At 40.8% G+C, this 16,981-nt stretch overlaps 1 protein-coding gene across 1 annotated transcript; it reads right to left on the reverse strand.

The window, feature by feature from the left end:
* Positions 1–201: 201 nt before the first annotated feature.
* On the reverse strand, positions 202–16,922 carry tent2 (terminal nucleotidyltransferase 2). The gene is made up of 13 exons (XM_022252525.2): positions 16,640–16,922; positions 12,141–12,351; positions 10,757–11,447; positions 9,563–9,677; positions 9,077–9,168; positions 7,984–8,050; positions 7,400–7,472; positions 7,091–7,127; positions 6,675–6,714; positions 6,082–6,210; positions 5,081–5,127; positions 3,777–4,032; positions 202–2,747 (listed from the first exon to the last, which is right to left on the reverse strand). Exons 2-13 carry the CDS (start codon positions 12,332–12,334, stop codon positions 2,548–2,550), a joined length of 1,941 nt encoding a protein of 646 aa, XP_022108217.2. The 5' UTR covers positions 12,335–12,351; positions 16,640–16,922; the 3' UTR covers positions 202–2,547.
* Positions 16,923–16,981: the final 59 nt, after the last annotated feature.

Consider the following 16,981-nt stretch of genomic DNA (forward strand, 5'->3'; position numbering starts at 1 on the left):
TCCATAATGACCAGGCACGTAAATAACAAAGTTTGTCATCAGGAATGATAAACGGAAATTTAAAATGATAGCGCATCAAAATGTCAGGGGTGTTGGTGACGATCACACTCTGATCTCCAGGATCATCACCTAAAGGTAGGCAGTTAAAAACATTAAGTACCGAAGTCGACCATCAAAAGATTTCCAGTTTCATACATGATGTAATTTGCTAACTTGAACTTTAATTGATAACTTTCCTGTTCAATAATATAAATAAATTGCAAATCAAACAATGTTTAGCATCAAAAAAATATACTTGTTTCCTGACAGTTTAATGCTTAAAACGACATATGCCGGGCTTATTGAATATAAAGAAAATTTGTGCCCCTTTTTCTAAAAATGTTTCCTAGAATTCCACCGTCAATATACAGTCATCTGAGAACAAGTGATAAAGACAAGATTGGCAATCAGCTTTCACAGATATGCATAACTCACTCTTTCTAAAATTGGGAACTTTAAGTCTTTCACAACTGAAAACTTTTGTATTGATCCTCTTGATAAAAGTACATGTCTCCTTAAAGGAAATGCACTAATTATAACAGACCTTTCAGACTCCCACCACCAACAAAAAAAGCTCTGTCTAGTTCCAAAAATTTGGCCACAGATTTCAGCGAATATTCTCAGATTTTGTTGAAATTGAGAAAAATCTTCCTTTCCCTTCTATGAAAAGAACTTTACCCCAGAACTTTCTAAACAATTTCTGCACATTTGGAAAAGATTCAGAAACTTTCTAAACATCGGGTTGCTTCTGAATATTATCAACTTCAAAAACTAAATTTAAAAATCATGTTTCACTTTATGCATATATATCTCCATAGATTAATCTGATTAATAATTTTGCAACACCTCCATGTACTTTGCTGCAAACTCTCCACATCAATTTTGAGTTTCTATAAAGAGTTTGCTTTATCGGATTGTGCATTCATATAATATGGCCAAAATTGCTGACAACCAATACGCCAATAACTTTCCTGTTGTCTGTGTCATAAAGGAGCCAACGATATTGCTGACGTGAAATTATAAAAAAAAGCTTTAAAATGAATGATCTTAACATATTACGCAGGTAAATATTCGTACAAAAAGTGAATTGACAATCCTGATGAGCTATGTTTAGAGGACATTGGCAATAGCAGTTTTCATGATGGTTTCCAGAAGTGGTGTCGAAATGTCAGTACATGTACCAGTTTCTCACATGACAAGATGCTTCAACAGAGCCACTTCAAAAATCACTCTTGTGCGCACAAATATCCACACTGTGACAGATAACTACAGGTACACACGTGATCACAAGAAAATGTCTTGCAGCTATCTGTGAGACCACTAGGCATCAGCCATTCAAGGACCTGCTAAATGTTGGCGAGGAAGGGGGGGGGGAACAATACCCCAGTCGAAATCCGAGTACAAGAAAACCAGCATTCCAGGTTTAGTTCTGATGGACCTTTGTGATAGAACTCTGTCTTCATGGTCTTCCAACATTACAGATATCCTATCAAATTTCAATGGAAAACATTACCCTCTTGCTACGACAAATTACTGGCGGGGGAATTTCTTAATGACGTCCCTATTACTTTGCCACGAGATAACTGCATGGAAATAAAGCTACATGTATCATATTACCAGACCTCTCCATTTTCTGCAGATGCGGCACGAGAGAGCAGTCCTCAGCACTTTCCTAATTGGATTAATAACCAGAGAGTGCAAAACTGAAGACCCATTGATATTTTATCTAAGAATAGCACCATACAGTGTCTGTGTACTTCCAGATATCAACCATGTGAACACTGCCTCATCATGTACTGAGGTTACAAATGTACAGTAACTTCAAGCATTCCTCTTGCCCATTCAAGTCGATCACTGATATAGATGAGAACAATGATAGACATATCTAAAATAAACGGAGAAACTAATATGGAATCAAAAATAAAGACATGGCCACACTGCCGTCCAATTTTCTGTTGACAAGCTGGTTCATGGTGCCTATAAGGGTACTTTGAATTGATCTTTACTTCCACAGTCTGCTTTGACTGAGAGCACCCCCTCATCGGCAAAGAAAAGACAGGCTTCAATTGGTTCTACCCAAGCAGCCACTCCCGTCCAAAAGCACCCATGTACCTGAACAACACATGCTGTGAGTTCCCATCAAAGTGATTCCATTCTTCAGTTAAAAAAAAAAACAACTCGCCATCTTTTGCTCCTGCAGGAAGTGGCTTGGACTGCTTTGTTTTAATATCTTTCCACCACTGGTGCCACTATCAATGGATCAGCTTCTCGCTGATTTCCATTTATTATGGCAAAAAGGTTTTCTGAGGAGCTATCAGTCTCACTCATCCTTGGAATTTAACAATCCATTAGTTGGCCGACAGAAGGACTGGCCTATTGCTGCCACATCTCTTAAATCCAGCTGTATTTGGCACTGTGTGTGGGGGGGCACCTTCCGTATTCACGAGAGATGGGCAAACTTTTCTCGGTTGATGACAAGCTTGCGCTTCAGCTGCAGTTTTCTTGAAATCATCTCTTTTTCTTTTTTATTGGGGGCGTGTCTTTCGATGACCTGTCATATCTGAAGTTCAACACTTCCTCTGGATCCTCCAAATCCGACTCGCTGATGAGTGACAATTTCTGATGCGTCTTCTCAAACGTCCGCATTATCTTCCTGAAGTTTGCATCGTTGTAAACAGCCCGGGCAGTGTTGTTTCTATCAAAAGGCTCTGTGCATAGAAGAAGTAAAAAAACTGACCACACGCTGAAATTGCAGGAACATGACATTTAAACAAACACTTTGATACACTCGTGAACTTGTGATGATGTCCTGGACAAGGCATTGTGGATCGCACATTTTGAAGCAACTAACAATTTCAGTGATCTAAAACTAGCCCTCTGTGGCCAACTGGCTTCTGTTTCTTAACATCTAAAACACTCAGCCTGAATAATGTTCGCCGTAATCACCCAGTTAGGTTGTGACTCTTCATTTCAAAACCTACAATGACTTTTACACACAGCCAGACAACCATGCTGCTGCACACTTTTTGAATGGGCTTGTAAAAAATTATATGTAGTCCCCAAAGTTTCGCAGCACATGGTGAGAACGTGACCCAACCTTTCTGGCGTGGGAAAAAAACAAACAAACTGAAAAAAAAGGAGATTCAGAAGTTTTACAGCTCATTTGTTACGGTCTAAATTCAGCAGAGAGCATCAACCAGCGTTCTGCCTCAAACAAATCAAACGCTAATCCTCCAGTTGCTTGGATCGTCAGTGAATGATTGACTCTACTGCAGCAGTTCAGGAACCATTGCAGTTCATTGTACAAGGCCTTTTTTTCCTCCTCGTGTCCTTTCCTTTGTGTCTGTGTGGTGTGTTTACAAATTGGTGGGATTTGTCGTTGTGATGTCCCTCGTTTTGTGTTTGTGTGTCTGAACTGATTGTTGTGCAGGGTCGGAGTGGCACGCCCTTTTGGCGAAAGTGATATTTACCACTCTTGTTTTTCTCCAAGGCAGTCCTGCACTGTCGTTTTTTTGTCTGTTTTTTTTCTTATGTATGTCTGTCTCTTGCTTGATCATTCCTCGTCTTTTATATTGATTGACTGTCTACATGTGTGCCTCCTTTTTCAATCTGTATTGATCCTCTTTTTATATTATATTTTGGATATAATTTTTATTGTATGTATATTGCGTGTTGTATAGTTTGAATCTGCCTGAATAAATTAATAATAATAATAATAGAAAACTTGGGGCTCCCACCTTCAATGTAGATGTACTTGTTGACCCAGTCTCTGGACCCGTACAGAGCATCACGAAGAGGGTAGGTATTGCCGAGCCGTACACAGATTACGTTGGTCTGGAACCTGAATTCTTCCACATAGTATTCAAAGAAGCCCCTCAGGAGGTCCCACAATGAATCCGTGTTCTTGGACCTGAATACAATGTGGCTTGGGAGAGGGTTGTTTGGATGCGTGTCGTACAGGAAGCGAACATCAGAATGCGAGTTGAAGGTGCTCTGGGGAGAAAGAAAAACATGAAGAATATTGCAATGTCATTTAGCAGCTCACATCATAAAGCTTTAGCTTAGGAAACTGCTTATGAACATGTTAACTAATTCCCTGTCCTCAAAAACATGGAATGGCGATCTAATGCTGATAACCCATTTTCATTTTAGGTGTTGGTAAGTGTTTCAAACAAACTACAGAACTATTTAACTCAAACAGAAGATCAGTTTAGAAAGTTTAATATCATTATTATTTATTTCTGGTAATGACACCAAGGATTCCTCAAAAGCGCCCTAGGCACTGTGGCTTGCAAGCCTGAAGAAACCTGTAGAGAGGAGACAGTGAGAAGCAGTTACAATTTTAGGGGGGAGGAAAATCCCAGAGGAATATTCTGGGTAAAACCCATGGAATCATGTAGGGACTGAAAACCCAATCCACATGTGGACCAAGCCGGGAATCGAACCTGGGCCGCAGAGGTGGAAGGTGAGGAAGGAACCACTACGCTAACCCAACTCCCGTTTAATCGTTCACATTTACTTGTTATTTTCTGAGGTTTCTGAGGCTTTTATGGTGATATTATAAACCCTGTGCATAATGGGCCCACTAACGAAGAAAAAAAAATCCAAGAATTGCTATCGACAATTTCACTGGGCACATGTGCTGTGAGGTTTCTCTTCATGAGAAGATATTACATAGCTCTTGACAGAAAGCTGGCGACAAACCCACTAAAGCACATGATGTGTCCTTCCCCAGCTTTCAAGAGCACACATAAGCACCATCTCTAATGCCTGTGGCAGACCACAGGCCTAATGCCTGCTAGGGTTTGGGGGAGATTAAGTTGCATTGTACAAATCGATTTATACCCAAATTTTCAGACGTTGTCACTGCGTAGCACTGGCCACAATTTTCCTGTTTGTAAGGCATGCATGAGAAATAAAAACGGAGGAAGTCAGCCGATCTGAGGAAAGGTTGAGTCCCTGTTGGCACTGGGAAACACTGATTTCAAATCACATAGCAAAAACATGAGAAAGTTCCAAGATCGATGACATTAATACTCACTGAGTGTGTCTGATGAAGACAAGGAAGAATACATGGCTTGCATTTGACTGAAAATAAAATGCAAATACAAACCCTAGGATCAAATAGATGAACCGTTCTCAATTTTACATTAATAAATTCCATCTAAATTATACAGTGTACTGCCCTACGCTATACATGTTCAAAAGACACAAGACACTAATTATTTGGTTCTCTTTTTTAATACATATACCCGGTATTTTTGTTTTTTGGGGGGGGTGATTGACAACTGTGCTTAAGTCTATTTAATGTGAAATATTATATCAATTAACTGCATCACTTAACAGCAGTCTAGGGGCTCCAGGATTCTACCTCCTCTGGATGTCACCCCCATTTTGCGTCTACTTTTTTTAAACTGGAACAAGTTACGACTTAAAGAACTTTACCAATACACTTTATCAATGTAATTTTGTGATTGTTGCAAAATGGAAATAAGAAACCAAACCAAACCAAATTACAGTGAGACAAAATTACTAGGACTTCATTATGTACAGCTATAGCTTACCTAAGTGAATATGTCACATGCATAAATAGGGGTGTAAAAGGCATTAGCATGAGAACCAATACGCCCGTGCACTCTATTCCTTTACCCTACACTTTCTGGTTCAAAATGATGTCACACTTATTCTATACAGAATGTTATCACTGATTATAGACAGCCTTGCCACAATTAGCATTTGACTGTATGTCAGTTGACAGCTTGGGGAAATTTTGATAGATTGGGACATTCCAATCAAAAGAAAGAAAGTTTTAATTAAAACTGCTATTCAAAATAATCCAACAAATCTTCCCCAAACAACTGAAGTTATCTTGGTGCACCCTGCAAAGAAACTTTGTTGACATTTCCCATAATGTGCAGCAAAAAATGACCTCTGTGTAGCTAACTCTTGGTGGAGCATTGTATGTCAGTCACCAGTATTAAGATGGGTAACAATTAGCCCTAACTACCAAAGCTTAGACCTTTCAATTCTGAAGGAAGATACCTTGGAGGTAGCTGATTACCATGAGTACCAGCGAGTAACTGGACAGCGTCCCTTGACTTGCATCGTTGATGCCCTGAGCAGAGGCCCACTGCTTGATGAGAATCACCAGTGGAGCAACACGCCAGTCAACTACAGGTGCATATATTGAATGAAAGGTAAGCAACGTGTTCCAAGCTGCACTATAATTGCTGCGATCAACAATTTTTTGTTCCATGAGCAACAGAGTGGGAGTCGAGTTCGATCAGAAGTCCCTCGACAAGGCTAGTCGTAAGTAACAGGGTGAACACTGACAAAAGAATGCTTCTGTCTTCAGCTCAGTTGAATAGCTTGTGACTTGGTTTAAGACTGAATGACTTGTGATGGACTTTTACAGGGACTTGTGATGGACTCAACTACAACACTGCTGAGTAATACCTTCTTGATGGCACTTTCACCTAATGATTTTTATGGTTGTCAGCTTTTTTGGACATACATTGGAAAAATTGTTCACAAGCTTCTGATGTGTCCATTACAGTCCATATGTTTGATTTCAAACAAGATCTGAAAAGAATCTCACCATGACGGTATTTGGTCGGAGAATGACTTGTACTTACTTTTTGAGTAAGTCTGCAGCAGGTGAGTGTTTCTGATTCCCTACAGGGAAAAAAATTCCAAAACAGGAACAGGTGCTATGAAAGATGTTCATTTATTGTGTATCCAATGGGTAAGAAATTTTGATTCCTGTCACAGCCAGGCAAAGATCTCACTAATGTTGAACTGACTGCTTTCCATTCTTTTTGAAAGGACCAGTGGCTTAGGCAGGTAGATGATAAAAAGCACAAGCACAAGGTTCAATCCCAGTTTTGAAATTGTTCTCCAGGCTGGATAGATACAGTGAGTACCAACGTTAAGGACTAAGTGCAGAGCAAGTGCTACTATGCCAAGTTTGATCCAAAAGGCCTCCCTATCAAACTCAAAAGCTTAGCTCCATAAATAAGATCAGAAACATGGCTCATGAATGAGTACTTACAGTGGAATTGTTGATATTTATGTCACAATCCAGGCCACTGTGTGCAAGAAACCGATATGGAAAAGGATTTATCAAATTTCTGAACCTGTATGTTTTAGTCCTCTATGCTCATTTTCGGAACTCACCCATAAAATGGCCCAGTGGCATTTTAGCCCCACATTTTTGACTCCTGCAATGTAAGCATGCTTCTTAGGAAAGCAAATGCGCAATTTCAAAGTGAAGCATTTGATTTAAGACCATGAGAGCCAATAAAAACAAAATCTGCTGCTTTCATTGTGGGGGGGGGGATAAAATCATCTGCAGTCATACCTGTAGGTCCGGGAGCACACAAATTTCAGGATTGGGACTTTAGCATAGATAACTTGAGCTTCAGAAACAAAATCTGTGGAATTAGAACAACAAAAACAACTTTTGTGGGAAAATATTAACCCTTCAAGTCAGAAACCCATTTCTTCAGGAATATCTGTTTCAGTAAAGTTTTACTCAGGTCCCAAACCTTAGCAAAAGACAGGTGTATAATTTTTACTAACAAAAACTGCTCTGGGTTTAATAGTCAAATGCATTCTTTAACTAGCCAGCAGGCTAGTAAAGAAACACTTACCAGTTACTTGTCTTATTTGTAAAGATGAATAAATCAAAGGTTACCGATGTACAATGTACATTATTAATTGTAACAGCTGTGAATCCTCAACTTCAAAGTTTTTACATTGACAGCACAACTCCACAGTAACAGTTAAACAACTCACTCAAAAGTTAGTTTTGCTGAATAATGTCCAGTGGGCTTGTGAAAATTCCGGTGGGCCAGTGAAAAACTAAGTTAACTTCCTGGCGGGTTAGTCAAAAAAACTTCAGGTCGAGGTCCGTTTTACTTGTTCACTCATTGAGCGACTTACTGCTTCTCTCTAACAGCAGCTTATGTAGAACATTCAAGATGTAGGCTGCATGATACTTCTGGTTAAGCTACAGAGGGTAACAGAAGGAAAGAACCTTGTTAATAATGTAGCACACCCATCCTCGACTCCATGGGCTGTGTGCATGTCCCTTCACTAGTCCCTTGTTGTGTAAAATTAAACAAAGACGGTGACTGGCTATTCAGAATAAATATACATAAAAGGAAAGTCAATCACACGCATAAATCTGCGTCGTGCGTAAAAACACTGACTAAAGACCTAATTTAAATATCCCCAATAGTAGGATATTTAAATTATATAATACCAGGGGTCTGATCGCGCAAGGAAATGGTGGGAACCAACATGGCACGGCAAGATCATACCCATAAGAACGAGGTTGTAGCACACCATTTACTGATTCCTGAATACTACATGTAAAAATCATAGCCATGTTTGGAGTAGTGTGAACTAATTATGCATCAAGATTAGCACGTGTGTACAAAGTTTGTTCTGACTACAGGTTTGACTGAGAAATTACACAAAACAATTTGTAATTAGCCAGAAATTCAGAGGGACTATGGCCAACGGAAGCACTGAAGTGGGAAAACTACGTAGAGACGTTTCTACATAAATTTCAGCCATTTGTGGTCATTCTGTTTCTACAATTGCACTCAAGTTGAGAACAGAAGTATTCCTGCTTTGTGCCTAATTGTCGAAGGATGTCATGTGGCCTACTCACAAGTGTTGACTCTCATATCTGTTCCCTAGTCGCACGGTCCACATGCTTGCTAAACAGTAACTATTATGCCAAGAAAAACTTTTATGGGGACACTCGAAAGTCCTCACAATATAGTCCAAATTATCCTGAAACAAACTGTCCTCCCAACATGGTACTGGCCAGAGCAAGAACTCTTTAGTAACTGACAACCGATATCTGTGTCATTCAGTGGGGGCACACACCCACAACAGTAGAACAGAGACTGGGCGCCCTCAGCTTACCAGACAGCAATATTTGAATACCCACCACACGAGGGCCTCTGTCGATCTGTTGCATGCACCTGACAAAGTATACAGGACTGAGCCTCAGTCGGCTTACCTCTTTGTTGCTGACCATGAGGCACAGGTCAGTATCACTGCTGTTGGTAGCAAAGCCATTTAGTGATGACCCGACAAGGAAGAGCATGGAGCCTGCAAAATGTACACAAAATCGATCATCTCCACCGCATGGACAGTTCATATTTAGGGTGCCAACCTTGGGCAGAAACCTGATAGGTGCACCTTGGTGACCCAAACTAAATGATGGCCCTTTACATTTTGGTTATTACAACAAGTACTACAGTGTTTTAGCTGATATCAGTGCACACCAGTGGAAAACGTAAACCCCTTTGAATTACAGATTTGTTTACTGAATTACTTATTTACTTGTTTACTGTTTACTTATTTACTGAATAGCGCAAAGCAGTAGAGAAGACAAGTTGATCTATTTTATTCCATTGGGCACCAAATAGATTAGCCACAAATCAACTCTTAGCCACTTACAAGATTAATCCTTTTCTCAGTTGCAATAAACATTTCTTTTTACCTTGGTATTTTGATTGAATAATTCTTTCCAGCTCCAATCGCAGATTCTCCTTCTTGTATAGTCGCTGAGTGTTTTGCTTGGAGTGCTGATAATTTTGCCATATTACATCAGAAATCTGAGACAAATGAACCCCCAAAATACATTGTAGCACCAAAGCTGATAAAAGCCCAGAGGCCTTGAAAAGAGAGAGGAGGCTAGAATTTCAAACCATACTGATCTTAACTGTTCATCTTTTTACAGCAAGAGAAACATATCTGTTGATTTTAAAACACAGTAAACTTTGGGAGGACCTTTTAACATGCAAACAAATTCTTTTCTATAAGGGTGGAAAACATGTACATGTATTATGTATACAAGCCTGTTTATCTTACTTTACTGGCTGGAGGCCTTTTCACATGAGCGCTGATAACAGAGGTCCTATGTTATGAAATTACATCGATGTTACAATTGCAGTGATATCGTGTCGTGTGAAGGTCAACCTCTGTCAAAAAATCACATGGTTATAGCACAGGTCCCGAGCGATCATCGCGACGATCGAGACCTCCTCCAAAACTTCGCATGGATGCAAAATCTGTGTAATGATCACCGCGATCAGCCGTGTGGATGCAGAGCATGCGATCGTCGTGAGGGTCCTTTGAGTTGAATCTGATTACACATGCGCATCCATTTGTCGATATCTTCAAAAATGGTGGTTGGATACTCCAAACTGTGATGTCGAAAAATTGGAAGGTCTTTGCATCTTTCTTCTGATCACGCTGCTAAATCTAGCATGTAGGCTAGCAGAAAGGAACAAAGTACCGACACGCAATAAACTAATGAATTCCGCAAGAACGCATTGCCTGCAAATGCATGGCGGGAAAGTTGCATGTACTGCATGATTCTAACATTAAAAACATAGCAAAGTACCAGTTCAAATCGTGGCGAAACGAGGAACGTCAGTTACGTGATAAACATTGCACCGTGTGAAAGCCCACGAAGAAATCCCACACATCGTAAGACACACACACTGTGACGCTGACTGTCGCAGATGTGCGGTTTCGGCGCTCGTGTGAAAAGGCCTTGGGATATTAGAAAAGATGCGTTTAATCTGTTCAATTTGGTGTTGTCCACAGTTGGTCTTCAAGAACTTTTTGCTTCAATACGAACACATTTTGAACCTTGATGCCAAATTATGTAATGCGATATTATACATACCTTGTCCAATACTTTACCAGTAGGGTTTGAGGTATTTGGTTTGGGGCTAAGTTCAGGAGTGGTATGGCTGTCATGAGTTCTTTTCCTGCTACTCCTACTGGAATCAGAATTGCTTCTGGTTGATGTTTTGGGTGTATCAACCAGCCCACTGTGGTCACGATGTGGAATCCTTTGATCAATCTGACTTGGAGTTGCAGTAGATGTTGAGCTGTTCCGCCCTGAATGGCTGTCCACTTGGGTCCTTTGTGCTGTTAAATGGCCAGGAGGGTGCTCGGTGTATGTGCGCACAGACATAGGTTTTCCATGGGCTTTTTCAAAGTCACCTGATGCTGAGAAAGATTTCCGGTTTCTGCTCCCAGTTGCCATCAGACTGCTTACAGCAGAAAGTCTAGACTCAGCTGACACTGCTAAACCGTTGACCTGGGCATCTCCCTTTGAACTGGCCTTGGGCTGGTCCCTCGAGTCTGCTGTTGCTGGACCTCTCTTTGGCAGCTGTACTTTGCTTTCATCCCCCAGCACTTGCACAAGTAAGTTGTATGCACCTGGTGTCTCTGGGGGCCTAGGGCCCAGACGTGCTGTCCGGACTGACGTGCTGGGAGCTGTGGTCGGGCGTACTACACTTGGCTGAACCTGCCCGCCTTGGTTTTGCTGGTTTAGGGTAACCGGACTGCGACCTGTAATCTTTATGGTCCTGTGTTAACACACACATACACACAAATATCCATACAAATCATGCAATGGGTTCCTGGTGTTCCTGGACAAGAGCCATACGTGTACAACTTTTACTGCTAGTAAATAAAGTCCAAATCACATGGACAGTGAAATGCACATTAAGACAGCCCACATTGAAAGTGAGGACAGTGTGTAAGCACAAAGGGCATGGTGTGTCATTTTCACCTTTTATATGTTTTTTATCATTAATCCCAGCCTGCAAGAAACACAGTACCAAGTAAATAAGAAATACGAAGGATTACTGAAAGAACCATCAAGTGTCACTGAATTTTGCGGAATCTTTTAACAGAATCTTGTGCACTGCATAAATGTTAGCTATTGTACCATAGCACAATACAACGTGTGGTCTACCAGTTGGCTGATAAGTCAATAACAATGTGTATGCAACAATTCCAGAAATATGGGGTCCAAAAGTGTGACGTTTTCATGTCCCTGTTACAGCTGACATTTGTTATTTGACATGGAAATATCACCGAAATTGTTTTCAAACTATCACTATTTGTTTGCCAGGTAATTTGCATTAATTCATCACTCTTGGAAATTAGAAAATGTGTTCTGAACTTACAAAATCATATGTCAGATGTAACAGGGACACAAAAAAATGGACCCCTAATTTCTGGAATTACCCTTAACCAAGTTTTCTGGTACTCACTTTCTTCCCTTGTCAATCAGGAAGAGTCCTGGATGAGACACTCCATTCTGTGGAGGTGGTGTCTGGTAAGGGTACAGATTTAAACTACATGAAGCTGGTGTTAGCAGTCTTTGATAAGCTGGCAGCACCCTTGAATCAAATGGAGGGGTCGACCACTGATCATGGTTCGCGCTCGTAGCAGTATTCCGATGCATTGAGACAGCAGGCAAACCTTGAAGTTGAAAACATGTACACAAGCAATATTTGTAATGACAAGATACTCTTATTTTTCAGGGCTTTCAACAGTTGAGAATTGCATTCTCTCTCGGATGGCTATGATATGTGAAGTTTAGACTTATTCGGTCCAAATTGCAAAAACATAGCAAAATATGATTTTAGGGTCAACCAAGCATGAAATCGAGAAAAAATCTGGGGAAATCACACCCCTAGGCTCATCCTTCTCAGTGACTCCATTAGCATTTTTTTCTCATGGGATGCTCTATGCCCTTTCTAAACTCCACACTGCAAACTCTGACAAATACACGCAGGACATCCCCCGTACCTGACAAAAAGAAAGCAGTCTCCTTAGGGACTGACTGACATCAGGGACTGACTGATGTGCATACAATTGTGATGAAGCAAACTTGTGGTTAGGGGGACAACTGGCACGACTGGTGATATTACTTTCATAATGCATGCTGTTGAACCTTGGGCTCAAGCTTGAAATTGGGTTAAAATTCAGCTGAGTGTTCCCCAATGTAGGACACTTTAATATATCTCAGAAAAGCCCACATTGAGTTTTTAGAGTTTCTGTAGTGTTGATGAATTATGATAATTCCACTCAAATGCCCAACCACAAGTTTGTACAGTGGTTATTTTTGGGCCCATTATCATTGCGCCCTTCGAAAAAAATTGGAAAATTGGGTGAAAATACAATTTCATTGGAACACTGTAGCGGGTACGTAAATTCAGGATTTATGAATGGGAATGTTGACAGCTTGATGAAATTTCATTTATTGTCAAACTCTGGGTAAAATATTGCTCTTGTGAGGCTCAAAAGAAATCAAAGTGCACCACATTAGGGGCTGTGCCGTGTTAGGGTAACTTAAATGTACAGTAGAGTCCCTTAACATGGCACATTTGGACTGTCACATGACTTTCCAAAGACAGAGGTGTCAACCCTCTGGTTGAAAAAACTTCAAAATCATTTCATTAATAACTGCAACTATAACCTTCGTAACACATGCAAACTTCTTCCCAAATTCAAAAATGGCACTGTCCGGAAATTGGGCAAGGATTCTGTTGAGTTTTTCCCCAACATGACGCACTTGCAAAAATCTCAGTAAATCCCACATTAATATTTAACAAGTTTTTAAAGTTGACAAATTCTAATAAACTATTATTACCTCCACTTTTGAACCACAAGTTACAGTAGTTTGAAAATTATTTTTGTATTTTTGCTTGCATTTTAATTTAAGAGTTCATTTTGCACTTCAGAAAAAAATGAAAAACTAGGCCAAAATAAAATTTCATCAGTACTCTGTAGTCGGTGAGTAAAGTCAAGATTTTGAATCAGAATATGTAAAGTTTGATGCAATTTATACTTATACTGAAATTTACATGTACATGTATCTATAAGTAAAACTATGGGAAGAATTCCATATACGAAGTTCACTGTAATATCGCGTAATTACTACAAAAGTATCCTTACTTTGATCGCTGAATGAACACGATTCCAATAGGCATTGAAGAGCTGAACATCATAGGACAGAAATGTGGAGTTTTGGGCACACTTTTGGAGCTACACATGGACCAGGTTTACATCGACAGGCGGCCATCTTTGCTTCTGAAGAACATGGCGAATGCGCACGATGTGTGCGCATGAACCGAATCATATCCGGAAAGAACCATTATGTAACAGGGGTTGGGCTGCCACAAGCATTGAGGTAATTTTATGCATGAATCCGCAACACGAGGAGTGCAGAGGGCCGTCATCTGTCTGGATGGATCTACACAGTTCACGAAATGCCGCGCAATGTGCCCTACTGTACATGTACAATTTTTACTTGGGGGAAAATAGTGCGTGTTTTGCGACAATTTTGAAGTTGAACAATTTGTTTAGAAGGAAAAAAGGGGCAAATTTCTTTTAGAGAGTGCTTGTCAGTTGGAGGAGTTTTTTTCTATATTTATACAGAGGGAAGGGGAAAAGGGAGCTGAAACCTGTCTTTAGATTATTGTGTGGCTATCTGTGCTCTAAAATATGAGGGGAGGCTTGTACAGGAGAAGAACATCCTTAAGGATTTGATTGAAGTGGTCTACTCCTGCATGTCGGCAGCGCCACATGTATTCGGCCAGGTAGAACCCAAACTGGTCGCTTCCACTGGTGTGGGTACTGGGCAGACTTCGCTTTAGTTGCCACCACTGGCTCTCAATATTGTTTGTGTGAGCGCCAGTGGATGGATCAACAAAGTTAAGAGAGTGATTTACCGTGAGGTGTTGGAAATCATCTTCATCGAGGCAGTCATACGCTCTCCAACAATCAGTAATGACTGTGGAGCCGGCAGCCACATATTCCTTAATTAGAGGAATAAGTGTTGCCGAATCGCGTTTGGCTACCTCGATGAAGAAAACTTCCTTTGTCTCACGGCAAATCCCGCCCAGTATCCACTTACCCTCAACTAGGCGACCACGATTGTACTTCCGTTTACCGAATTTGGACTCATCTATCTCCACCGTCACGCCCGGTCCCCCGATCGACGTTTTGCCATGTTGCTGAACAACGTGCAGACAAACTTCACGACAATAGGTATACATGTACCAATCTACAACAGTTTCACAACTTGTTCCACCGTCGTAGCTGGCTTCCCTGATTGCTGTGGTATTTGACAGCTTCATTGCCCAACAGTACATGAGAACAAGGCATTTATCGAGAGGTAATCGACTGCCGGAAAAGAAACTGCCATGCCGCATACTATGGTTGTGACAATATTGGCGACATGTTCTCTTCGTACACTGCCACATGTTACCATCGGTGATGTCTGCCCTCGGAGTCCACCTCAATGGTCGCCGGCAGGTACGGCACAGAGGCGCCGCTGTTATTAGCCCTCGCTCCTTCAAAAACCACAGGGTCTTTTCCGGGGTGATAGTCACCTCTCTCACCAAGCGCGTAAGACTCCAATTCTCGCTCATAGTGCATGTATTGCTAATGGATGAAGCAAGACTCCACCTGAGTTCTTATATAGCATTGGACTGAAATTCCTTCTTTCGTACGGCCGACTGCATTTCTACTTGTTCTTTCTCTCTTGGTTTACATAATGCGACGGAGATAACTCACATCATAGAGTCAATTGTGCTCAGACATGTACCTTACCTAGTTGATTTCCTTTGGCACAACCTACTTATATTAACAACGGATAGCCACATTTATTTATATTTAAATATTCTAATTTATACAAATATTTGTGAATAATTACATATTCAGTTTCATAAATATTTAATTTCTTAAATATTCATCTTGACCTCATCGTGACCTCTCCTTAATTCAACCGTAACTTTATATGGAACATATCGACTTCCTCCGGCAACAAGCGCTCTTGTGGCGTGGTCAGACTGCTGTATTTCTATACCTAACAGTTCTCTTCATGGCAGGTTCGATTCCCCTTTACGACACAATTTGGATTAAATGTATTAAATGTGTATACTAACTGTAATAATCCTTGTACTAATGACAGGAAAACTGTGGAGAAATAAAAGGACGGGATAGTGAAGGAAAAAGGAAACGGTAGAGGATATAGTAGGGGAAAAAAAGAACGGCAAAAGGACTCACTTTTTTGCCGTTTTATTGCCTGGGGCCCCTTCTTTTTAAACCTGTCCCCCTAAGTTACTGAACCCCCTTTCACATCTCTATCCCCAAAAATAAATGTCGCCCCTTTTTACATCTGTCCTGGAGCAAAAATTTCTCCTAAAAAGTGAACTTCGTATATGGAATTCTTTCCACATCAACAATACATATCAGAGGTGTACACTTCCTCCCCTTTCCGCTTCGGCCCTAATCACTTTCGCCCCCATCTCTACCTTGTCCCATCCCACCCCATCCCCACATCGCCCCACTGCCGGCAGCTGCCTACACATGTAGGCCTATACGAAAAATAGGCCTAGGCCTAATGAATAATGAAAAAGCCTCATGTTTTTCAAAAATGTTCTGGACGCAAATCTAAAACTTTCATTCTCATGGCCAAACTACACAAGTCACCATGGTCACCACGGTCACGCGGGTGGGCCAACAGACTAGACAGACTACATAGTCGCATTGAATTTTAGCCCACCAATGACAGACACCACGCATGCCTGCCAGACTGACAATGACCGATGACCACGCCATGAATATGATGATGAATTCCAACAATCTAACTTTCTTTAAACTTCTAAGTTTCTGGTCAGTTGGTTGCGTCTAAACCTTAAATACAATATACTGGGTCTCTGCTTATACCACTGCCCCACGTATTGACGAAAATACTTACACGGTACTATGAACTACCGAGCACAAGATACGGGGATATCCTCGATGAGAAATCGGCAACATGTGTAACATATTAACACCGCCTGCAGTGCTAGTGTGTAGCATGGTGTCTGATTATAGCGCCCTCAATCGTCATTTTCTCGTCAACAATGTAAGGAAGTTACGAAACTAGCCTTAAAGACAAATTTCTCTCAACGGAGGAAAATACTAATGTGATGAGTTAATTATTAAAGAGAAAGCTTGAAGCTGAATTCAACAAAGTGGAGTTCTTATGACAAAAAAGAGGTCTAGCTTGCTGAGAATGCCTCCCGCTGGTTCCATGCGTATCACTGATGACATCATC

The sequence above is a fragment of the Acanthaster planci genome, linkage group LG05, assembly GCF_054643075.1.
Source record: "Acanthaster planci isolate LZ-2023a linkage group LG05, COTS_SCS, whole genome shotgun sequence".
In the NCBI taxonomy this organism is placed as follows: domain Eukaryota; kingdom Metazoa; phylum Echinodermata; class Asteroidea; order Valvatida; family Acanthasteridae; genus Acanthaster; species Acanthaster planci.